This window comes from Heterodontus francisci, chromosome 5 (assembly GCF_036365525.1).
Source record: "Heterodontus francisci isolate sHetFra1 chromosome 5, sHetFra1.hap1, whole genome shotgun sequence".
In the NCBI taxonomy this organism is placed as follows: Eukaryota; Metazoa; Chordata; class Chondrichthyes; order Heterodontiformes; family Heterodontidae; genus Heterodontus; species Heterodontus francisci.
In genome coordinates this window covers 181,753,799-181,779,181 of record NC_090375.1, presented here as the reverse complement: position 1 = coordinate 181,779,181, position 25,383 = coordinate 181,753,799, and the positions used below count along the sequence as shown (strand labels likewise).

At 40.4% G+C, this 25,383-nt stretch overlaps 1 protein-coding gene across 3 annotated transcripts in view; it reads left to right on the top strand.

Moving 5' to 3' along the window:
- The window catches only part of nsmce2 (NSE2 (MMS21) homolog, SMC5-SMC6 complex SUMO ligase), a 234,009-nt gene that overhangs the window by 33,900 nt on the left and 174,726 nt on the right, over positions 1 to 25,383 (top strand). For all 3 annotated transcript variants that reach the window (XM_068032434.1, XM_068032433.1, XM_068032435.1), the window contains exon 3: positions 19,036 to 19,142. In XM_068032434.1, coding sequence (XP_067888535.1) covers positions 19,036 to 19,142 — 107 coding nt within the window. The remainder of the gene's footprint in view (positions 1 to 19,035; positions 19,143 to 25,383) is intronic.

Here is a 25,383-nt window from a genome sequence, read left to right as displayed (position 1 = left end):
TCTTCATTTAATTAAAATGGAAAACAAATGATACAGTGCCGATGGGAGGGCTGCTGATCTGGACATTAGTTTTGCAGTGTTTCTCAGGTTGAGCACTGAACTGTGATTTTGGCCACTTTGCTTTGACTCTCAAGTGGCTTTGGCTTTCAGTGAAGCCAGAGGGAGCCTGCTTTAAGCTGAGGTTAAATAGCTGGAAAATGTTAGACGGTTGATACTCCATTGAAAGGCCAGCCACTGCCTGACAAGTTTAGAAAAGTAAAAGGAAGCTGTGAATAAAAGACTAAGGGGCCAATTTTCACTTTTCGCAGTGGCAGAAAAGCTGCCTGTTGTTTGCCTAAGTTTCCTGTCCATTGACTTCAAACCCCCAATGCTGGAAGGTGGGAGTCGAATAGGTGGATCGTTTCTCGGCCAGCACAGACACGATGGGCCAAGGGGCCTCTTTCTGTGCCTTAAACTTTCTGTGATTCTACCTTGCAATTTTGCAGGGGTGAAGTGAAATAATAAAAATGAAAACTAAGTCCATGTTGAGTGCATTTGGGCCTCAACCAGCTCAAAATTAATTCCTTTTGAAGGATAACTAATTCTGTACTGTATTGCTTTGGTGCCTCATTTCTGTCACCACAGTCCATTGACTGAAATAGTTTAGATAGTCAATGGAAAAGGCATCCAATGGGCAGAGCCATGTATTTTTTTGGGAAAAAGCACTCAATAAAAATTTTGGTGGAATGCTAGCTCTTACACAGATAATGACTCTCAGTGTCTTTTCATCATCACTATTGACAAAACCCATCTGGCTAATTGAGTCAGGGAGTACTTCCATTGTCTCTCGGTGCAACTGTCTCTCAGAATGCAAATGTACAGCCATGTTTTTAGTCATTCAGTCCTGTGGTGGTCTTAAACAAGTTATTTCAATGTCTAGTAAACGTTCAAATAATGTTCCATATGACAAAATTAATATGTTTCCATTTGGCAGGTGTAGTTTCCGTCACAATCAGTTCAGCTGACTGGTACAGATCCATCTACACTGCAGGGGCATAGACCACACCATTCACATTCAAAGTCACAGCTGTGGGCAAAAATATCAACTCCAAGTCCAGGTTTTTGAGGGAGGCTTAAACCTTCAAATAAAATCATCAGTGAATTCATTAGAAGACACAAAAGACAATTCAATGGCTAAATTTAACAACGTTGCTATGAAATATTAGATTTTTTTTGTTTTGTTTTGTTTAAACCCTTATTTTTGCTGTTAGAATTTTGAGATACTGAAGGAAAAAATGCCAATGAAAACATCTTTCAGAAAGCATTTTGAGATAATGTGAATCCAATGGCTAGATTGTGGAATCAGACTTTACATGGAAAGTACCTATAATAAATGTGAAAATAAGAATATAGAATGGAAAAGTTGGTGCAATTAGTGTGAAAACAGGTTGTCAAATGGTGTAAACAGGAAATGCAGACACACAAGATTTTAAAAAATATATAAGTGATGTTTACCTTGATTGGGTTTTCAGAAAGGCACACAGACTGCAACTGGTGGCATTCAGTGAGGTATGGTACATTGTTCATGTTGTGCTCTGGAGTATGGTTGCAATGTATTTACAAAGTTTGTGATGAGCTGTGCTGCCACCAGGATGATATGGAGGATTTGTGGTACCTGCTATCTGCTTAGTGAGCAATCAACTGATACTCATTGGTTGTCTAATGACCAAGTAATGATTATCCTCCTTGTTGGGGTCAAGTTAGCTGTAAGGTAATTTATCTGCTGATAAGAGATTGGAACTAAGTGAATCCTTGGCGGTAAATGCAGTAATCAAGCAGTAAGTGAAGCTGAATACTGGAACAGGTAGTGAACAGCCCCACAACTCACCTTTATAATGGTGGGATGATAAGTGACAATGCAGCTGAAGATGTTTGGGCTGAGGATGCTTCCCTGAGGAACTCCTGGAGTGCTGTCCTGGGGCCCCAATGATTGGCCTCCAATAACCACAGACTTCCTTTGTGTCAGATATGATGACAGCACTGGAGAGTTTCCTCTTGATTCTCATTGTCGTCGGTTTTAGTAGGGCTTCTAGAAACCATAATCAATCAAATGTAATCTTGGTGTTAAGAACAACTGCTTTGGCTTTCTTTTGGCATGTCTGGTTAAAGGCTATGAAGAGGTCTGGAGGTGGGTATTTCTGACTTAACCGAAATTCAGTGTCTGGCAAAACGTTTATCATAGAATTATTACAGCACAAAAGGAGGCAATTTGGCCTGTCATGTCTGTGCCGACTCTCTGCAAGGGCAACTTGGCTAGTCCCCTTATCTCACGCTTTTCCCCCACAGCCTTGCAAATTCTTTTCTCTAAAGGTGCTTATCCAACTTCCTTTTGAAAGCCATGATTGAATCTGCCTCCACCACACTCTGAGGTAGTACATTCTAGATCCTAACCACTCGCTGGGTAAAAAAGCTTTTCCTCATGCCACCATTGGTTCTTCTGCCATACATCTTAAATCGTTATCCTCTGGTTCCTGACCCATCCAGCAATGGGAAGAGTTTCTCTCTTTATACTCTGTCTAGACCCCTCATGATTTTGAGCACCTCTATCAAATCTCTTCTCAAACTTCTCTTCTCCAAGGAGAACAACCCCAGCTTTTCCACTTTATCCACGTAATTGAAGTCCCTCATCCCTAGAAACATTCTTCTAAATCTTTTCTGCACCCTCTCTAAAGCCTTCACGTCCTTCCTAAAGTGCAGTGCCCAGAATTGGATACAATACTCCTAAACTAGAGTTTTATTCAGGTCAATCATAACTTCCTTGCTTTTACGTTTTATGTCTCTAGTTATAAAGCCCAGGATCCCGTATGCCTTTTTAACAACTTTTTAAATCTTGCCTGCCACCTTCAATCGTTTGCGCACATATACCCTGAGGTGGCTCTTTTCCTGCACCCCCTTTAGAATTGTGCCCTTTGTTTTATATTGCTTCTCCTCCTCCTTTCTACCAAAATGGATTACTTCACACTTCTCTACATTAAATTTCATCTGTCACCTCTCTGCCCATTCCACCAGCCTGTCTATGTCCTCTTGCAGTTTATCACTATCCTCCTCACAGTACTTTCAAGTTTTGTGTCATCCGCAAATTTTGTAATTAGCTGAGCAGGTAGGTGATTGGTGAGTTTTAAGGTTTTTTTTTCCTCTCTAAACCAGTTTGTAGTTTAAGCTGGTACTGGGGAGATGTAAGTATTGTATTAACTTTATAACTTAATTAGTTAAACTACTTCATTTTACTACAAGTTATTGTTCAGTGATATTTCTAAACTTGAAACCTAATTAGTTAAATAAAGCACGATAAAGATGGCAGGGCAGGTGATGTGTTGCAGCTGCAGCATATGGGAGCTGCTGGACACCACTGTGAGCCATAGTAACCACATCTGCAGTAGGTATCTGCAGTTCGATGAATTTCGGCTCTGAGTTGATGAGCTGGAGTCTGAGATTCGGACACTGCGATACATCAGGGAGGGGGAAAGTTATCTGGACACTTTGTTCCAGTAGGCAATCACACCACTTATGCTACGTACTTCAGATTTGGTCTACCCTCAGGGACAGGAGGGTGTGACTACGAATGAAGCAGCTATGGGGATCCAGAAGTTAGCAATGGAGGCGCCTCAGCCCTTGCACTTGTCCAACAGGTTCGAGGCTGTTACAGATTGTGTGGACGAGAGCAGGGATAGTATAGTTCGGGGGATAGATGCTGCTCGGTGCAGCTGAGAGCGTGAGTCCCTAAGGCTGTGTTGCCTGTGCGATGCCAGGGTTAAGGACATCTGCTTGGGGCTGGCAAGGAACTTGGAGTGGGAAGGGAAGGATTCAGTTGTCATGGTCCAACAACATAGGTAAGAAAGAGGTTCTGCTGAGGGAGTATGAACAGCGAGGGGCTAAATTAAAAAGCAGAACCACAAAGATAATCTTTGGATTACTACATGAGCCACGAGCAATTGGCGTAGGGTAAATAAGCTCAGAGTTGAATGCTTTGCCCAAAGATTGGTGTGGGGGAAATGGGTTTTGATTCATGGGGCACTGGCACCAGTACTGGGGAAAAAGGGAGCTGTACTGTTGGGTATCCTACACCTGAAGCCATTGTACTGGCAAATCGTATAATTAGGGCTGTAGAGAGGACTATGAACTGAATAGTATTGGCGGGGGAGGGTTTAGGAGAAATGTAGAAAATTAACAAGGCAATAGTGCAGTGTAGCGATATGGGGCGGGGGGTGGGGGAGGGTGATAACCAGAGTGTGACAGGAAGGGACAGAGCATACAAGCATAAGAGTGCACCAGCAAATAAGGTCAGAAAAAATGGTTAAAAGACAGAATTGAAGGCTGTTTATCTGAGTGCATGTAGCATTCATAACAAGATGGATGAATTGATAGCACAAATAAAAATAAATGAGTATGATAGCCATTACAAAAATGTGTTTACAGGGTGACCAAGGCTAGGAACTGAATATTCAAGGAGATATGACATTTTGGAAAGATAGGAAGAAAGGAAAAGGAGGTGGGGTAGCTCTGTTAATAAAGGATGAGATCAGTACAGCAATGAGAAATGCTCTTGGCTCAGAAGATCAAAATGTAGAATTGGTTTGGGTGAAAATTAGAAATAGCAGGGCGAAGAAGTCACTGGTGGGAGTAGTTTATAGACCCCCTAACAGTATCTACACATGTATGACAGTAAAAATCAAGAAATAAAGGGGGATTGTAGGAAAGGTACTGCAATAATCATAGGTGATTTTAATCTTCATGTAGTTTGGACTAATCAAATTGGCAAAGGTAACCTGGAGAATGAGTCCATCGAGTATATTGGGGACCGTTTCTTAGGACAGTATGTTCTGGAACCAGGTTTTAGACCTGGTCATGTGTAATGAGACAGGATTAATAAATGACCTCATAGTAAAGGATGCTCTGGGCAAGGGTGATCATAACATGATAGAATTTTACATTCACTTTGAGGGTGAGAAATTTAGGTCCGAAACTAGTGTCTTAAACTTAAAGGCAATTATAAGGGTATGAAGACAGTTGGCTAAAGAGGACTGGGAAAATAAGTTTAAAAAGTCAAGACAGTAGAGAAGCAGTGGTAGACATTTAAGGAGATATTTCATAACTCAGCAAAGATATATTCCATTGAGAAAGAATAACTTGATGAGAAGGAGGCACCATTCTTGGCTAACAAAGGATGTTGAAGATGGTATTAAATTGAAAGAAAAGGCGTACAATGCAGCAAAGATTAATGGTAGGCCAGAAGATTGGGAAAATTTTAGAAACCAGCAAAGGATGACATTAAAAAAAGGGAGAAATTAGAGTATGAGTAAACTAACAAGAAATATAAAACAGACAGTAAAAGCTTCTACAAATTTATAAAAAGGGAGAGAGTAGCTAAAGTAATTGTTAGTCCCTTAGAGGATGAGATTTGGGCATTAATTATAGGAAACCAAAAAATGGCAGAGACTTTGAACAAGTATTTTGTATCTGTCTTCACGGTAGAAGACACAGAAAGCATCCCAAGAGGAGGAGAAAATCAGGAGGCAAAAGGGAGAGAGGAACTTAAGCACTATCACTAGACAAAAAGCAGTAGGAATACTAATGGGCCTAAAGGCTGACAAGTCCCCTGAACCTGATGGCCTGCATTCTAGGGGGAAGTGGCTGCAGAGATAGCAGAAGCATTGGTTGTAATCTTCCAAAATTCCGTAGATTCTCTTAAGGTCCTAGCAGATTGGAAAACTGCAAATGTAACACCTTTATTCAAGAAAGGAGGGAGGCAGAAAATAGTAAACTCTAGGCCAGTTAGCCTAACATCTGTCATTGGGAAAATGCTACAATTCATTATTAAGGAAGTAGTAGCAGGACACTTAGAAAATCATAATGCAATTAGTTGGGTCAGCGTGGTTTTATGAAAGGGAAATCATGTTAGCCAAATGTATTAGAGTTCATTGAGGATGTGAAAAGCAGTGTGGATAAAGGGGAACCAGTAAGTATAGGGTATTTGGATTTCCAAACTGTAACTAGTAGAGTGCCACAGGGAGTAGTGCTGGAACCTCAAATATTGACAATCTATATTAATGACTTGCATGAAAAGACCGAATGTATTGCAGCCAAATTTGCACACTATACAAAGATAGGTAAGAAAACAAGTTGTGAGAGGGACAAATTTGGTAGTTGGAGTATAATGTGGGAAAATGTGAGGTTGTCCACATTAGCCGGAAGAACAGAAAAACAGAATATTATTTAAATGGCGAGAGACTGCAGAAGCTGTGATACAGAGGGATCTGGGTGTCCTTGTACATGAATCACAAAAAGTTAGCATGTAGGCACAGCAAGTAATTAGGAAAGCAAATGGAATGTTGGAATTTATTGCAAGGGGGATGGAGCATAAAAGTAGGGAAGTCTTGCTACAGCTGTACAGGACGTTGGTGAGACCGCACCTAGAGCACTGTGTACAGTTTTAGTCTCCTTACTTGAGGAGGGATATATTTGGAAGCAGTTCAGAGAAGGTTCACTTGGTTGATTCCTGGGATGAAGGGGTCGTCTTATGAGTAAAGGTTAAGTAGGTTGGACCTAAACTCATTGGAATTCTGAAGAATAAGAGGTGATCTTATGAAGCATATAAGATGCTCGGGGGGCTAGGCAGGGTAGATGCTGAGAGAATGTTTCCCCTCATGGGGAAATCTAGAACTAGGGGACACAATTTCAAAATAATGAATCTCCCTTTGAAAATGGAGGTGAGGAAGAATTTCTTCTCTCAGAGGGTCATTAATCTTTGGAATTCTCTTTCCCAGCGAGCAATGGAGGCTGGGTCATTGAATATATTAAAGACTGAATTACAGATTTTTGAGCCACAAGGGAGTTGAGGGTAATAAGGGTGTGATGAAAAGATACTTTTTGTTTATCCCAATTTTCAACTTGTATTTCATAATGGTAAAAACAGCATGTGAAGGTACTACAGAAAATGCTGAAATTAATCAGCAACTCAGGCAGCATCTGTGGAGAGGGAAATAAGTTAAAGTGTCAGGTCGATGACCCAGACCTGCTGAGTATTTCCAGAATTTGATTTTTTTTCAGATTTCCAGCATCTACAGTGTACTGCTATGTAAAGGGTTATTATTGATTCAGCTCCTTCTAGACAAAATTTGCTCAAAAGGACTCCAAGGTGTAAGTTTCTGCCACTAACAGTAATCTGTGGGTTTTTCAACTCAGAAAACTATTTTCTGCTCACGGTACAGTCTCCTCCACATAGGGGAGACAAAATGCAAATTGGATCATTACTTTGTTGAAAATTCCTGTACAGTCCACAAACATGACCCTGAGTCTCTGGTTGCTTGCCATTTTAATGAAATTCAGCACAAGCTTAAGGAACAGCTCCTCATCTTTCAATTAGCATTTTATAACCTTTCAGCCTCAACATTGAGTTCTGCACCTTCAAATCATAAACACCACTCCCATTTTCACAAACACTAGTGGGTGGTAATAGTTCTGCTGTTGTCATTTACACCTCCTCTGGACTCTGTTATTTCTTTACTGACCCATTGCCACTCTTTTTACCTTGTGCCATCATCCCATTTGTCATTTACTTGCTCCTACCCTCTACGCTATAATTTGGTGGTATATAAATGCAAGTTGTTTTTGTTGTTTAAAACCAATGAATTTTATGTAGTGCTGAAACATTTGTGCCTCAAATGATAAAGCACAGTTCCTTAGTATACCAGTTGGTCATTACGAATTGTGGCATTTTTAAAAATCTGTGAATTTACTATAAATATATATTGTGGATAGGGAAATAAAGGTGTGGTCTTATGAATTCATTGTGATATTGGGGCATTTTATTCTTAGCCAGATTGACACTTCATAGGCAAGTTATAGATTTTGTTGAGTTAAAGAGAAAAAAAAAATTAATGTGGCAATACTGCTAAATATTTCCAGCATTTTCTGTTACCCTTCCTGTTCAGCATCCTAAAGGGCCTGTTCCCTGCACGACACCCTGGTCCTCTCTTCCATCACCTCCAACACCCTCTCCCCTTACCACATCAGCTTCCCATCCAAGTGCAGGAGATGCAACATCTGCCCTTTTACCTTCATTCCCACTGTCCAGGGCTCCAAACACTCCTTCCAGGTGAAAGAGCAATTTAGTTGTACTTTAGTACATTGTATTTGCTGCTCATGATGCAGCCTCCTCTACATTGATGGAGACAAATTACAGATTGGGTGATTGCTTTGCTGAACACCTCCATTCAGTCTGCAAGTGTGATCCTGAGCCTCCGGTTGCTTGCCATTTACGTTCTCTGTCCCACTCCCACTGATTTTGCTGTCCTGGCCTCTTACACTATTCCAGTGAAGCTCAACAGAACCTCTAAGAACAGCACCTCATCTTTTGATTAGGTGGTTTAAACCTTCTGGACTCAACATTGAGTTCAACAATTTCAAATCATAACCACTGCTCCCATTTTTACGGACAGATGGTAATGATTCTGCTGTACACTAAATCACTGCTGCCTTTCACCCTATCACAGACTTTCCCCTTTTCCCTCCCTTTTCCCTGCAGCTCTTCTTGCTTAAAACCTGTTTGATCTGTACTACGAAATTCACAGACCTGAAACATTAACTCTGTTTCTCTCTCCACAAATGCTGCCTGGCCTGCTGTATATTTCCAGCATTTTCTGTTTATATTATTGAGTACTAGAAATCTGAAATGAAAACAAAAATTGGAAAGCCATAACAGACCAATCAGCATCTTGGAGCGCAAGATAGGTTAACATTTCTATGATAAAGTTTTACTTGAGGTATTGATTGTATCATTGGTTTTTTCCCTTATACTTGGTAACAGATTAAAATCAGTTTCAGCTGCAAGGATGAATGCTTGCTAGCTGCTGTGTATCAGATGCTGGCTTCACAGATAATGGGGCTACATCTATATACTTGAAAGGGAAATATTCACAGGGCTATGGGGAAAAGATGGAGGAATGAGACTAATTGGACAACTCATTTGAAGAGCCAGCACGGGCATGAAGGGTTGAATGGCAGCCTTCTGTGCTGTGTCATTCTATGATTGTATGATGATGGGCTAAAAAGTTATGTAATCTGTTCTCTCCAAAGATGCTGAGTGACCTGTTACATGTTTCCATCATTTTTCTATTTTTGTTGTGCAAGATTCCCTTTTTTAAAAATCGACTTTGTTCTGATACATCTTCTACATACTGTAATTATATAATTCTGGCTACTAGGTCAGTAGTCAATCTGAGGCCTGCAGAGACAATAAACTAAGTCAGTGACTTTTTGGTAGTGTTTTGCCACATAAGGAGAAGTCAGAAACCATGCTTTAAACAACAACTTTATAATAAGACGCAGTTGAGGAGAAGCTTCTTTGTTGTTTTAGTATTTTTAGGAGAATTGTAAATTTTATAAAATGTTGTACATGTACTATTTTTACATTGAAATGCCAATTTGCCTGTTTAATTTTTTAAAAAATTGTTGCTTTAGAGCCTGGATCTCGGTTCAAGAGGTCATGTGTCCAGTAAACCAGAGTAAACTGAGAAGAGTTTTATGTTTGATTCTGAGGTCTTGCTACATACTTGGATTCATATTGTTCTTGAGGACCACTGATGAAAGTGGCCACTGACGCTGAACCCAAGTTGCATATCAAGAAAATATATGTACTCTGCTGTAAACCATAATGAATTATTCCTCATCTTGCACTTAAAATCGCAATATAAAAAGTGACTGTATGAACACAGAAGTTCTTTTTGCTAATTGAACTGTAAGTATAAGTCTTAAATTAGAAAGATACCCATTAAAAGTGCCTAATATAAATATTTTTCAGACTTTTGGGAATGAAATGCAGTAAGAGATACAGTAAGAGTATTCTTTGCCTACAGACTTAGTTGGACAAGAAAGCAGCACCAGCCTGTCTACGTTCATAATATATAGTAAATTTGTGCCCAAGGTTGATGGTCTGGAATTAATTGACTGCCATATTGGATAAACATCTTGAATTATTGTGTTGATTCAAAGATTCTCTTGGCTTGAGTGGGTACATGAGTCTGCAGAGAAGGGAAAGCCTTAAGAGGAAGCATGGTATTTGCTGAGTTGCTTGCTTTGCACTGGGGACTTGAGGAATGGCACACGATCATGATTGTGCAACACAAGTCAAGCAAACAAAGATTTGCTTGTTTCTTACTATTAAAAGCAGCTGAACACAGTTAACTGCTATGAAGCTATCTTTAGTGCAGATTCATGCATCTGTGCAGAAGTTATGAAGAAATAACTTCTGCTGCAGCAGTCTCACTCAAGTACTGGATTGTCAAATATATTATGGAATGGGAACATAAGCAAAGTGGGAGATCTTGCCAAATCAGAATTTTGAGGGAAAAGTGGTATAGAAGATGTGCAGCCTTTTATCCTCAGTGATCCTCTATTTTCCATGGAAAAAATGATGAGCTGATCAATGAGTCTTTTTAAGAGATAAAGTACATTCATTATTTAGGTGCCTGACTCATATCTCACAGCTTGTAACCTTTGCTGTCAACAGATGATGTTTCGCATTTAAACAGCAAAAAAGTTGCAAATGTATTGAAACATAGGACTAATGGACTTGTTATGGAATATTTTTAAAATAGTAAATGTTACATCAAAGATGTGGCTGTTACTATTTAAATATTTCAATGTAAGACAACTGGAAAAAAATGGTTTATTTCCTACTAAATGTTTAAATTCCAATTTTGGAAAAAACTGCCAAAAAACTGTCATTTTGAAAGTAACATAGTTGCATATTAGTATTTCCAATAGGAAAATTTATATGAAAAGGGAGGCAAATGTATCAACATGAACCTCTGTTAATCTGTTGCCTCTGGCACCTGAGTTCAAATCCATCCCAGACTAGTGGGACAAAATTTATGTTTCTCTGACCATGGAAAGAGTACTTGATAAAATGGAGCACTTTAAAACACTGGAAACTAAAAGTTCATGGGATAATCCTGTACATAATTCAGTGTGAATTGACAGCCTCTGAGCTTTAAGTAAACTGGTTTGTGAAAAGGGAGTGCTATCCTAGGACAATGTAGATGCTTTTCAGGGTTTGGCCACTTTTATTGGGATTCTGACTTGCAGAGATTTTCCTCTCAGCATATCTCTATGCTATAAAATATTTGGCAATCCAGTACTTGTGATGCCATTTTGGATGAGGTTATTTATGTGTTGTTTCTACACAAAATGAAGCAATCTGCACTAAAATAGCTCCATGGTTAGTTGCTTTTTATAGTTAGCAAATGTTGCTGTGGGCTCAAGCACATTATTATGGCATTTTGTCATTAACCCACAATATTCCTGGTCTTGTATTCCTTGATCCTGATAGGTTTTTAACATTTCGTATACACTTTCTTGATCCCACATTCACATTCCCATTCAAACCTTTTATAAACTGTGTACAAATGACTTGACAGCTTTTTTTATTAAAACATTTCAAGCATGTTAAATAACAGTGCCTTAACAAAGTGGATTTTAAATTTGATCCAGGCATTTACAAATATTTCACCACGTTGAAAAGTATAAACAATGATGGAGGCTGGTGGGTGTCTGGAACTCACTGCCTGAAAGGGTGGTGGAGGCCGAACACCTCATGGCCTTTTAAAAAAAACTCGGATATGCATTTGAAATGTCTTAACCTATAGGGTTACAGACCAAGAGCTAGAAAGTGGGATTAGGCTGAATAGTTCATTTTCTGTTAGCACAGACACAATGTGCTGAATGGCTTCCTTCTTTGTTATAAATTTTCTATGTTTCTATGATGTAGTAGTTCCTGATACATTTATGAAACCTGTATTAAGTACCCGGTATCTCTGCATCATGGTTGGCAGGTATTGAAACATTAAGCAATGATTAGTTTTGAAAAGTTGCCCAAATAGAGATTAAAAACAATAATACTGTCTGATACCCATTTACAGAGAGATGCCAGAAGCTTGTGCCAGACTCGCCTGTGACGTATCTAGTTTTCATTTTGAAGCTGTTCTTTTTTACTTATCATATCTCGGACCACTCCTTATTCCAAATTATCTAATCTGTTACAAACCACCTCAGTCCTCATTGCAGGTTCCTGCTGGTAAATGGTGTGCCAAGTAAGTTGTAGCTCTGGATCCATGCTTACATTGGTTCTGACTTCAGACACTGTTGAGTTCCACTTTATCCACTCAACAGATGATGTTTGACAGTGAAGGAGCACTGAAGTCAATGGCTTGAACTTTGTGGTATTTAATTTTAGTATTTATACTTCAATATACTTTAATTTTTAAGGGAAATTATACATTAAATCTTTTGATTATTTGTAGTCAGTTATTAACATCATAACTTATTTTCCTAATACATGAAAGAAAGCCTTTTTTTGGGTCAGATAAATTATCAAAGTGTTCTAGTGTTTAGAATCTATCCTCTCTGGAGAGAAACATTGTTAAATTTACTCTAATGACGTTTTTCCTTGTGTCTATGCCACTGTTGTGGTTGACATCGACAGGATGTACCTGCCAGGTTTTTTTTTAAAGAAAGCAATCAGTTCATACATAATAAATCTACATACTTACCTGGTCACCCTTTCATGCACTTTTTTTGAAGTGAGTGCTCATTACTCAGGGGAAATGACAGGGACATTTGAGTAGTATATAAAGAGTTGAGCAGTTTTGTTGCTGATTCAAGAGCTTTGGTCACTCATGGAGGAGAGAAACTGAATCCTTTCTTGGGTTGGATAACAGTAAGGGCTGGTGCGCTTAACTCCACCAGAGGGCGCTCCTGTTAGATGCTACAATGTTGAGTTTCTCTATTTTGTGGTTCTTTTCATCATTCTTTTTTCAAGTTAATTGAAGGCAGCATTTGCTCCCCTAAACTGAATGTTGTGTTTTGTGTACTCTATGCAGTTCCGTGTGTAGCATTTAATCTTCTCCAAACTGTTAATATGTGCATTACACCCTCAATTTGCTCATATGCCTGTTTAGATTCATAAGAGAAAATAGGTACAAGATTAACTATGAGAGATTTAGGACTGCGAGCAGGAGAAACTTTTTTCGAATGCAAGGGGCTGAGAGACTGTGGAATACACTTCTGGATTTGGTGATTGAAGCAGAGACTATTTAATTATGGATTAAGTATGTTGAGGATAAACACTAGCACGGAGTGATTGGAACGAACAGTCTGTTTCCATGTTGTAATTTCTACAGAAATAATTTCTATTTAATTAATATGCCAATTGCCTTAATTCTGGTGTTATGATGGAGTGATGTCATTTTGAGGCTATAAAATCTAATTGGTGAGCAGAGTTTCAGATAAATCAGAGTTTAATTGTTGGATGAGCAAGTGGTGCTAATTGAAAAATGCTATTTAGGTTTCAGGCTTTGAGTCAGAAGAATACAGCAATAGTGTGATTGGCTTTCTTGCTCTTTTTAAGTGCAGTTGCTAAGATCAAGTAGTTAGACATTCTGATTGCTGTGTAAGTGAGGCATTTTGTATTGCTAGGAGAGTTCCTCTGAAGTTGGAAATAATCGTTCTCTCTTTTAACACTTTTTTAATTGAAATGCGGCATGGAACATGCATATTGAAATATCATGAGCTTTGTTTTTACATATATTAATAAATCTCTGGCGCTACTCATGTGAGTAATACGTAAAGATAGGAACATTAAACAGCGTAAAATGTATTTTCCTTTGCAACTCCAAAGGCTAATTGAACTCTCCCAGTGTTTACTTAACATTCAAAGGTTAATTACAAAGGGCTTTTCACACCACCTGACATCTCAGCGCTTTATAGCGAATGAAGCACTTTTGAAGTGTTTAGTTACTGTTGTAATGTTGGAAATGCGACAGCCAGTTTGCGCACAGCAAGCTCCCAGACAGCATGATGATAATATCCAGATAATCTGTGTTTTCGTGATGTTGATTGAGGGATAAATATTGGCCAGGACATCAGGGATAACTTCCCTGCTCTTTGAAATAGTGACAAAGGATCTTTTATATCCGCCTGAGAGGGCTGACGGGGCTTCGGTTTAGAGTCATAGAGTTATACAGCACAGAAACAGGTCATTCGGCCCATCGTGTCTGTGCCTGCCCGACAGCACCCAGCTATTCTAATCACATATTCCTGCACTTGGCCCGTAGCCCTGTATGCTATGGTGTTTCAAGTGGTTATCTAGATACTACTAAAATCTTGTGAGGGTTCCTGCCTCCACCTCCTCTTCAGGCAGTGCGTTCCAGATTCCAACCGGCCTCTGGGTGAAAAAATGTTTCCTCAAATCTCCCCTAAACCTCCTGCCCCTTACCCTAAATCTATGCCCTCTGGTTATATTTTTAAAATATTTATATTTAGAGATACAGCACTGAAACAGGCCCTTCGGCCCACCGAGTCTGTGCCGACCATCAACCACCCATTTATACTAATCCTACATTAATCCCATTACCTCTCACATCCCCACCTTCCCTCAATTCCCTTACCACCTACCTATACTAGGGGCAATTTATAATGGCCAATTTACCTATCAACGTGCAAGTCTTTGGTTGTGGGAGGAAACCGGAGCACCCGGCGAAAACCCACGCGGTCACAGGGAGAACTTGCAAACTCCGCACAGGCAGTACCCAGAATTGAACCCGGGTCGCTGGAGCTGTGAGGCTGCGGTGCTAACTATTGCGCCACTGTGCCACCCAAGGGTTCTAGACCCCTCTGCAAAGGGAAAAAAGTGTCCTCCTATCTAACCTATCAATGCCCCTCATAATCTTGAACACCTCAATCATGTCCCCCCTCAGCCTTCTCTGCTCCAAGGAAAACAACCCTCGCCTTTTCAGTCTCTCTTCATAGCTGAAATGCTCCAGCCCAGGCAACATTCTGGTGAATCTCCTCTGCACCCTCTTCAGTGCAATCACATCCTTCAGTGTGGTAACCAGAATTGTACACAGTATTCCAACTGTGGCCTAACTAACGTTTTATACAGCTCCATCATAACCTTCCTGCTCTTATATTTTATGCCTCAGCTAATAAAGGCAGGTATTCCATATCTCTTCCTAACCACCTTATATACCTGTGCTTCTGCCTTCAGTGATCTGTGGACAAGTATACCAGGTCCCTCTGACTGTCTGTACTTCCTAGGGTCCTACCATCCATTGTGTATTCCCTTGCCTTGTTAGTCCTCCCAAAATGCATTACCTCACACTTTTCAGGATTAAATTCCATTTACCACTGCTCCTCCCATCTTACCAGCCCATCTATATTGTCCTGTAATCTAAGGATTTCCTCCTCACTATTTACAACACCACCAATTTTCCTGTCATCTGCGAAGTTACTGATCATACCTCCTATATTCACATCTAAATCATTAATGTACACTACAAACAGCAAGGGTCCCAGCACCGATCCCTGTGGTACACCACTGGTTACTGGCTTCTAATCGCAGAAACAGCCCTCGACCATTACCCTCTGCCTCCTGCCACGAAGCCAATTTTGGATCCAATTTGTCAAATTGTCCTGGATCCCATGGGTTCTTACCTTCTTAGCCAATCTCCCATGCAGGACCTTATCAAAAGCCTTACTGAAATCCATGTAGACTATATCTACTGCTTTACCCTCATCGACACATCTAGTCACCTCCCTGAAAAATTCTGTCAAGTTAGTTAGACATGATCTCCCCCTAACAAAGCTATGCTGACTATCCCTGATTAATCCCTGCCTCTCCAAGTGGAGATTAATCCTGTCCCTCAGAATTTTTTCCAATATTTTCCCAACTACTAATGTTAGACTCACCGGCCTGTAATTACCTGGTTTATCCCTACTACCCTTCTTGAATAATGGTACCACATTTGCTGTCTTCCAGTCCTCTGGTACCTCTCCTGTGGCCAGAGAGGATTTGAAAATTTGTGTCAAAGCCCCTGCTATCTCCTCCCTTGTCTCACATAACAGCCTGGGATACATCTCATCTGGGCCTGAGGATTTATCCACTTTTAAGCCTGCTAAAACAACTAATATTTCCTCCCTTTCAATGCTAATATGTTCAAGTATATCACAATCCCCCTCCCTGATCGCTACACCTACATCGTCCTTCTCCATAGTGAACACCGATGAAAAGTAATCATTTAAAACCTCACCTATGTCCTCTGGCTCCACACAAAGATTGCCACGTTGGTCCCTAATGGGCCCTACTCTTTCCCTGGTTATCCTCTTACCCTTAAAATACTTATAAAAGGCCTTGGGATTTTCCTTTATCTTGCCCGCCGGTGTTTTTTCATGCCCCCTCTTGGCTCTCCTAATTACATTTTTGAGAGCCACCCTACACTTTCTATACTCCTTTAGTGCCTCCGCTGTTTTCAGTGCTTGGGATCTGCCGTAAGCTTCCTTTCTCCCCCCCCGATCCAATGCTGTATATCCCTTGACATCCAGGGTTCCCTGGTACTGTTAGTCCTACCCTTCGCCTTAACGGGTACATGTTGGCTCTGGACTCTCACTATTTCCTCTTTGACTCCCCCTGATGTGATGTAGACTTTCCTACAAGTAGCTGCTCCCAGTCCACTTTGGTCAGATCCTGTTTTATCATATTGAAATCGGCCTTCCCCTCATTCAGTACCCTTATTTCTGGTCCATCTTTGTCCTTTTCCATAATTACCTTAAATCTTTAGAGTTATGGTCACTATCCCCAAAATGCTCCCCCACTGACACTTCTACCACTTGACCAGCTTCATTCCCTAGGATTAGGTCCAGTACTGCCTCTTCCCTTGTAGGACTTTCTACATACTGGCTCAAAAAGCTCTCCTGTATGCATTTTAAGAATTAATGCCTCATCCGAAAGATGGCACCTCTGATAGTGCAGCATTCCCTTAGTACTGCACTGGAGTGTCAGCCTTGACTTCTGTGTTTAAGTCCAGGAGTGGGATTTGAACCCAGAACCATGTAACTCAGTTGAGAGTACTACCTACTGAGCCACAACTGACAGTATCAGAATCTAGTTTTTTTTGTTGAAAGACGTATTGGGAGCCTACAGACATTCTAGTTACACTATTTTCGTTCCGACAATTTTTTTTAAATGTAGATTGCAAATAACTGCCTTTGTTTCAACATACCTTTTGGGCGACACAGTTGTGGCATCTGAAATGTGACGGATGAGAATTACCTAAAATAGATCTCCTGTGGCATTGTTCATTGAGTTGGATGATCTGTTTTATTCTATAGAATGTATAATATAATAACCATTGATTTATGGTGACTGACTATTCATTGTACACCTCTGCTTGTTTCTGTTCATATTCAAATTCCAGAAGATTTTATTTATTTTCTCAGTGGAAAATTTAAGCATGGCTTTGGTGTATAGCAGTGTTTGTTTCAATTTGGTTTTGAAAATGTATTTGAATACAAACTGAGCAAAAACTTTAGGAAGGTTTGAGTTAAAATTCCAGAAAAACTATTTACTTTTTAATCGTAGAAATGATTGGAGCTGAGGGAGACAGAGACACTGACACTCAACACCTTTCCCCTCTGTTGGATGCGTTTAGATTCCAGGACAAATTGCTGTTAACAAAAATATGTTTAAAAGCTACAGTGGGTGAAGGAAGCACTGAAGTATTGAGTGAAAAAGGCCTGAACCACAAGAAGATTATTTTAATGTAATAACCTGACAGTAGAAAGTATTTTATCAAACTTTATGCCTCCAAAATAATTCGAACCTGTTGGGTAAATAATGTTTTCTGAAGCAACTTGTGCAGATCCTTATGATTGACGGCAAGATTGACCATTCACGGAGAATGCTACTTGCAAGACCAACCCCCTCCTGGAAGTTCTACCAAATCTTAGGTTACCCCTCTACAGTGCTGTCAATCACAGGACACACCATTTCAGGAGCTACTTCTCCAATGCTACTAAAGCACAGGACCAGCTTATCACTGCTGTAAACTCAACAAATTTCCAGTGCTGCTAAATGCTAACTACCTCGAAGCTGGTATATCTTGAATACCGTCTTCCAGTGTATCCCGGGCTTTACAAAAGGCAAGAGATATGAATTAACTATGTTGGGAAAAGAATATTTATGAGTAGTCAGACAACTCATTTATAGCTTTTGCATATTAAGAGAGTCCTCAAAATTGATCAGTGAATACTGTATATCTACCCTAGTAAGTTTAAAAAGCCATGCTTGAAAAGTTTTCAATAAGCAATAATCAAACCTGTTGAACCTCATTTGCTACTGTCTGCTAATGTACAAAGGTTGTTCGGTGAAGTTTAAAAAAAAAAAAGTCTTACAAGCAATTCGTTGACATCAGCTACAATTTACTAGCATCTACAACTGTCTGAATGTACACAGAGAGTACTTGAGCAGTGGTCTTCAGGGGACAAATCAGATTTATACCCAGACATCACAACTGTGCTCTCGACCCTAGGCATATTGTCTGGAGCAATGGCTTAGAAGATCCTTTAAGGTCTAATGAGAGAAAGCTTTACTTAGTTTGTTAAATGGAAAATGTAACTAAAAACCCTGAGTGTTTTTGCAGTTCATTTCATGATTATACATTTGTCATGTGGTCTTTGACATTTATAGTGTATTGGCCTGCTGTAAAATTTTGTTAGAGCTTCATGAGCTGATAGAATAATGTAGCACAGAAACAGCTGTTCAGATCATGAAATCAGCATTGGTATTTTTCTCTATATGAACTACTTGGTCTAATTACATTCTGCAGCTCACTTCCCATACCTTTTTAATAATCTTTCTCCTGCAATTGTCCAATTTCCTTCTATAATAATTAATGGTCTCTTATTCAACAATGGTTTGTGGCAGAGAATTTCACATTCCAGCCACCTTTGGTGTAAACAAGCTTGGGTTCAAATCTTTATCATCCCAAATTGCTGTTCACCAGACAATGATTGTGCTTTCAGAGCTGAGTTCTTGCTACTTCAACCTCCAGAAGCACCTACTTTACAAACAGTTAATACACTTAAAGCTTCAATGGTCAAAACAGCTGGAAGTTAACTACTCACTAATGCAGCCATAATTTATTGGTGTGATTTGTTTTCTAGGTGCTGTGGAAGAAATAAGCAATATGGAAAAGCTAATGCTAGACTATGTATCTATGGACCGAGAGCTTGAGCAGTTCATACAGGCTGTAGGTGATGTCACACACCAGGTAGGAAATCAAGACTGCTTTGATGATGCCTTTATATTTCACTACTTTTGCAAGTAATTCTGCTATATTGGCTTAGGTTCTTGGGTGTTGTAAAATCCTCCCCATTTTGATTTGACCAGCTGGGTGGGATTGCCCTCGCCTAGTTCCGTCATTATCTGTGTAGTCATAACCAGAAAATCACCTGCAGTGTCTTCTCTGCTTGCTCCCATACTGTTACCTCTGGAGTCCCCAAGGGTCTCACCTTGGTTCCCTTCTGTTACCTACATGCTGCTGCCCCTTGCCAATATCATCTGTAAATACAGTCTAGTCATTCACAACCAGATTTGACTCAACCAAATTACATACTATTGTGATTTGCATTTTTCTAACCAAAGCTGCCTACTATTTCAGGATCACCCTGTCAGCCATGGATAACTCAGACAAGGCTCCTTTTCTCCATGACTTGTTAAGTTCCTCTTTCCTTGGTCCCCTCTCCCCTCACCTCAAACAGTTATGAAAATTGCTTCTTCTCCAAGGTTATCAGTGCAACTGCCATTTCCATCCCTTTCCATTTCCTCCCTGAACTCCAATATTCCAGTCCCAATCCCCTGTCATTTTGCACTTCGTCTCCCATTAAACCTACTTTTTTCCATGAAACCAACTTCCTACTTCCTTGATCACCTCCCCATTCCACTCAGTTACACAGTTATCCATCCTTGTCCCCATAATAGCTGACATACCGTTGGCTCCCTTTCCTCAGATAGCATCCTATTCCCTTATAAAACTACCATTATCATCTGTATCATCATCAAAAAGGCCACCTTCCACCCATCTGACCTTTCCATCATAAACTTCCACTCTAGAGTCTTTGAAAGTGTTATGGTCTCTTCAGCTGTAGCCCACCTCTTTCAAAACTCCCTATTAGAACCATTTCAGTGCAGCATTTACCGCATATATAGCACCAAGTCTATTCTGCCCAAATCTCGAACGATATCCTCTGTCACTGTGACCACGGTGTGCTATTTGTCGTCCTTGACCTCTGTAGCATGTACGAACAGACGAATTAGAAGTAGGAGTAGGCCATTCAGTCCCTTGAACGTGCTTCACCGTTTGATAAGATCATGGCTAATCTGGATGTGGCCTCAACTCCACTTACCTATCTGCCCCCATAACACTTGATTCCCTTGACTATCAAGAATCTGTCGAACTCAGCCTTGAATATATTCGATGGAGACAGTCGGGAGAGGCAGTGGCACAGCGGCGGACTTGTGGGAAAAATACTAAGGAGAAGAGAAAGCAAGGCCCAGGCTTGGGGCCTTCACTCACCTGGAGATTGTCAGGAGATGCGGCAGCAGAGTGCTTCATGTACCTTCAGGAATCAGCACGTGCTTACTGAATTTGAAAAAAATTCAAACAGTGACATCACAGGAACGCTGTAAGGTGATTGGTTGGTGAATAACTGCTGTTAGGGTGTATCTGTAAATAGCTAGGTCAGTACACTGCTATTAGGATGTGTATGTAAATAGCTGGAAATTATAAAAAAGTAAAATTAAAATTTATGTAGCTATCTTATAATTAATTAAGACACGCAGGCAGAAGGGAAGTAAGAAGCTGGTGAGTCTACTGTGCTGTTTTATTTTGAAGCGGTAAGATTTATTATATTACCAAGGTTTAAATTTGTGCAGTAAGTGCTGGTGAGGAGGGACATTAATTAAAAGTTAACTAAGTAAATAATTTGTTATTTAAAACACAATCAGGATGATAGGGTAGGTGATGCGTTGCAGCTGCAGTATGTGGGAGCTCGTGGACACCAGTGTGATCCACGGCAAACATGTCTGCAGTGTCTGCGGCTCGAGGGGCTTCGGCTTAGAGTCAATGAGCTAGAGGCCGGGCTGCAGACACTGCGATGCATCAGGGAGGGAGGAAGTTACCTGGACACTTTGTTCCAGAAGGCAATCACACCCCATAGGACAGAGTCTTCTGATTTGGTCAGTGGTGAGGGACAGGAGGATGTGACTGCGAGTAAGGCAGGTAAGGCAATCGGGAAGGTAGAAGTGAAGGAGCCTCAGCCCTTGCAGTTGGTTCTTTCAGCTTGTATGGATGAGAGTGGGGGTTGCAGGGTGGATGAGCAAACTGACCATGGCAATACGGTACAGGACGCCATTCAAGAGGAGGGAGTAAATAGGAATGTATGGAGTAGGGGACAGTATAGTCAGAGGGATAGATACAGTTCTGTGTAGCCGAGAGCGAGTGTCCAAAAGGCTGTGTTGCCTGCCCGGTGCCAGGGTTCGGGACATCTGCTCTAGGTTGGAGAGCAACTTGCAGTGGGAGAGGGAGGATGCAATTGTCGTGGTCCAATGTGGGTACCAATGACATAGTTAGAACGAGGAAAGAGGCTTTGCATAGTGAGTATGAGCATCTAGGGGCTAAATTAAAAAGCAGCTCCTCAAAGGTAAAAATCTCTGGATTATTACCTGAGCCATGTGCAAATTGGAGTAGGGTAAATAAGAGTAGAGAATTAAATGTGTGGCTCAAAGATTGGTGTGGGAGAAATGAGCTTTGATTCATGGGGCACTGGTACCAGTACTGGGGAAAGTGGAAGCTGTACCGTTGGGATGGTCTTCACCTGAATCATGCTGGGACCAGTGTTCTGGCAAGTCCTATAACTAGGGCGGTAGAGAGGGCTTTAAACTAAACAGTGGGGGCGAGTGATCGGGTGAGAGAAGGTATGATAAATTAAAGAGAGAGGACAAGGCAAGAGAGTGAAGTGGCACTAAGGGAAATAATAATCAGAGTGTGGCAGGAAGGGACAGAATGTACAAAATTAAGAGTGTGCAAGCAGCTAAGGCTAGAGGTTGCATAAATAGTCAAAAGATAGAACTAAAGGCTCTGTATTTGCGCGTAGCATTCGTAACAAAATAAATGAATCGATCGCTCAAATAGAAATAAATATTTATGATCTGGTAGCCATTACAAAGACATGGTGCACGATAACAAAGGCTGGGACCTGAATATTCAATGGTACATGACATTTCAGAAGGACTAGGAAAAGGTGTAGGGATAGCACTGTTAATTAAGGATGACAGTACAATAGATATAGGTGACCTTCATTTTAAAAATCAAGATGTAGAATCATGTTTGGATAGAGGTAAGAAATAGTAAAGGTAGAAAGTCATTTGTGGGAGTAGTTTATAGCCCCCCTAACAGTAACCACACTGTATGACTAGGTATACAGGAAGAAATAATGGGCCTTGTGAGAAAGGTGTGGCAATAATCATGGGTGATTTTAATCTACAGATAGATTGGATGAATCAGATTGGTAAAGGTAGCCTGGAAGATGATTCATGAAGTGTTGTCGGGACAGTTTCTTAGAGCAGTATGTTCTAGAAGCAACCAGAGAGCAGGGCTACTCTAGATCTGATACTGTGCAATGAGACAGGATTAATTAATGACCTCATCGTAAAGGCGCCCCTAGATAACAGTGATCACAACTTGATTTTATTTTGCATTTAGTTTGAGGGTGAGAAGAGTGGATCTAAGACTAGTGTTTTAAACTTAAATAAGGGTAATTATGAGGGTTTGAAGACAGAGCTGGCTAAAGGAAACTGGGCGATTAGGTTAAGGGATAGGTCAGTAGAGATGCAGTGGCAGACATTTAAGGAGATATTTCATAACACTCCGCAAAGATACATTCCAGTGAGAAAGAAAGACTCTATGGGAAGGATGCACCATTTGTGGCTAACTAAAGGAGTTAAAGATAGTATCAAATTGAAAGAAAAAGCATACAATTCAGCGAAGAGTAGTGGCAGGTTAGAAGATAGGACAGAATATAAAACAACAGCAAAGAATGACTAAAAGAATAATAAGAAAAGAGAAATTAGCCTATGAGAGAAAGCTAGCTTGAAATAGAAAAACAGATAGTATGGGTTTCTACAGATATTTAAAGAGGAAAAGAGTAAGTAAAGTGAGCGTTGGTCCTCTCGAGAGAGTCTGAGGAGTTAATAATGAGAAATAAGGAAATGGCGGAGGAATTGAACAGCTTTTTTGCATCTGTCTTCACTATAGAAGATTCAAATAACATCCCAGAAATAATTGTGAATCAAGAATTGAAAGGGAGGCAGGAACTTAAAACAATTACCATCACCAGGGAAAGGGTGCTGAGAAAATTATTCGAACTAAAAGCTGACAAGTCCCCAGGTCCTAATGGACTTCATCCCAGAGTCTTTAAAAGAAGTGGCTGCTGAGATAGTGGATGCATTGCTTTTAATTTTCCAAAATTGCCTAGATTCTGGAAAGGTCCCATCAAATTGGAAAAGAGCAAATGTAACTACTATTCAAGAAAGAAGGAAGACAGAAAGCTGGAAACTACAGGTCAGTTAGCTTAACATCTGTCATAGGGAAAATGCTGGAATCTATTATTAAGGAGGTTATAGTAGGTCATTTAGAAAATCTCGATGCAATCAGGCAGAGTTAACATAGTTTTGTGAAAGGGAAATTGTGTTTGACTAATTTATTAAAGTTCTTTGAGGAAGTAACAATCAGCGTGGATAAAAGGGAACCTGTGGATGTGGTGTACTTGGATTTCCAGAAGACATTTGACTAAGTGCCACATCAAAGGTTACGAAACAAAATAAAAGGCCATTGCATAGGGGGTAACATATTAGCATGGATAGAGGATTGGTTAGCTAACAGGAAACAGTGAGTAGGCATAAAGGGGTCATTTTCAGGTTGGCAAGCTGTAATTATTGGAGTGCCCCATGGATCAGTGCTGGGGCCTCAACTATTTACAATCTATATCGATGACTTGGATGAAGGGATGGAATTTATGATTGCTGACTTTGCTGATGACACAAAGATAAGTAGGAGGGTAAGTTGTGAAGAGGATGAAAGGAGTCTGCAAAGGGATATAGATAGGTTAAATGAGTGGGCAAAGATTTGGCAGATGGAGTATAATGTGGGAAAGTGTGATCTTGTACACTTCGGCTGGAAAAATAAAAAATCAACATATTATTTAAATGGAGAGAGATTGCAGAACTCTGCGGGATCTGGGTGACCTAGTACGCAAAACACGAAAAGTTAATCTGCAGGTACAGCAAGTGATTAAGAAAATAAATGCAATGTTGTTGTTTATTGAAAGGGGAGTTGAATAGAAAAGTAGAGATGTTTGCTACAGTTGGACAGGGTATTGGTGAGTCCACATCCAGAGTAATGTGTATAGTTTTGGTCTCCTTAATTAAGAAAGGATATAATTGCATTGGAAGCAGTTCAGAGAAGGTTCACTTGACTGATTCCTGGGATGAGAGGGTTATCTTGTGGCGAAAGGTTGGACAGGTTGGGTCTGTATTCTTTGGAGTTTAGAAGGATGAGAGGTGATCTTATTGAAATATATAAGATCCTGAGGTGACTTGACAGGGCAGATGTTGTGGGAGAGAACTAAAGCTGGGGGCACAGTTTAAAAATAAGAGGCCTCCTATTTAAGACAGAGATGAGAAATTTTTTCTGAGGGTCGTGAAGTCTGTGGCACTCTCTTCCCCGGAGCACGGTGGAAGCAGGGTCATTGAATGTTTTTAAGGCAGAGATAGACAGATTCTGACAAACAAGGGAGTCAAAGGGTATCGGGGGTAAGCAGGAAAGTGGAGTTGTGTCCACAAACAGATCAGTCATGATCTTGTAGAATGGCAGAGCAGCTTGAGGGAACCGAATGGCCTACTCCTGCTCCTAGTTCGTATGTTTGTATGATTCAGCATCTACTGCTCTCTGAGGAAGCAAATTCTACAGACTGATGACCATCGGAGAAACAATTTTTCCTCATCTCTGTCTTAAATGGGAGACCCCTTGTTTTTAAACTGTGTCCGCCAGTTCTAGTCTCAGCCACAAGTAGAAAGAAACATCCTTCCAGCGTCCACCCTGTCAAATCCCCTCAGGATTTTATATATGTTGCAATAAGACCACCTGTCATCTTTCTAAGCTCCAATGGGTATAGGCCCAACCTGTCTAACCTTTCCTCATAAGATGACACTGTCATCTCCTATGTGAAGTAAGAAGACCAAAACTGTATATAGTACTCCAGATGTGGTCTAAACAAGGTTCTGTACAGCTGTAGCAAAATATCCCTACTTTTATATTCTATTCCTCTCACTATAAACAACAACATTCCATTTGTGTTCCTAATCACTTGCTGTACCTGCATACTAACTTTTTGTGATTCATGTACCAGGACCCCCAGATCCCTCTGCACCATCGAGTTCTGCAGTCTCTCTCA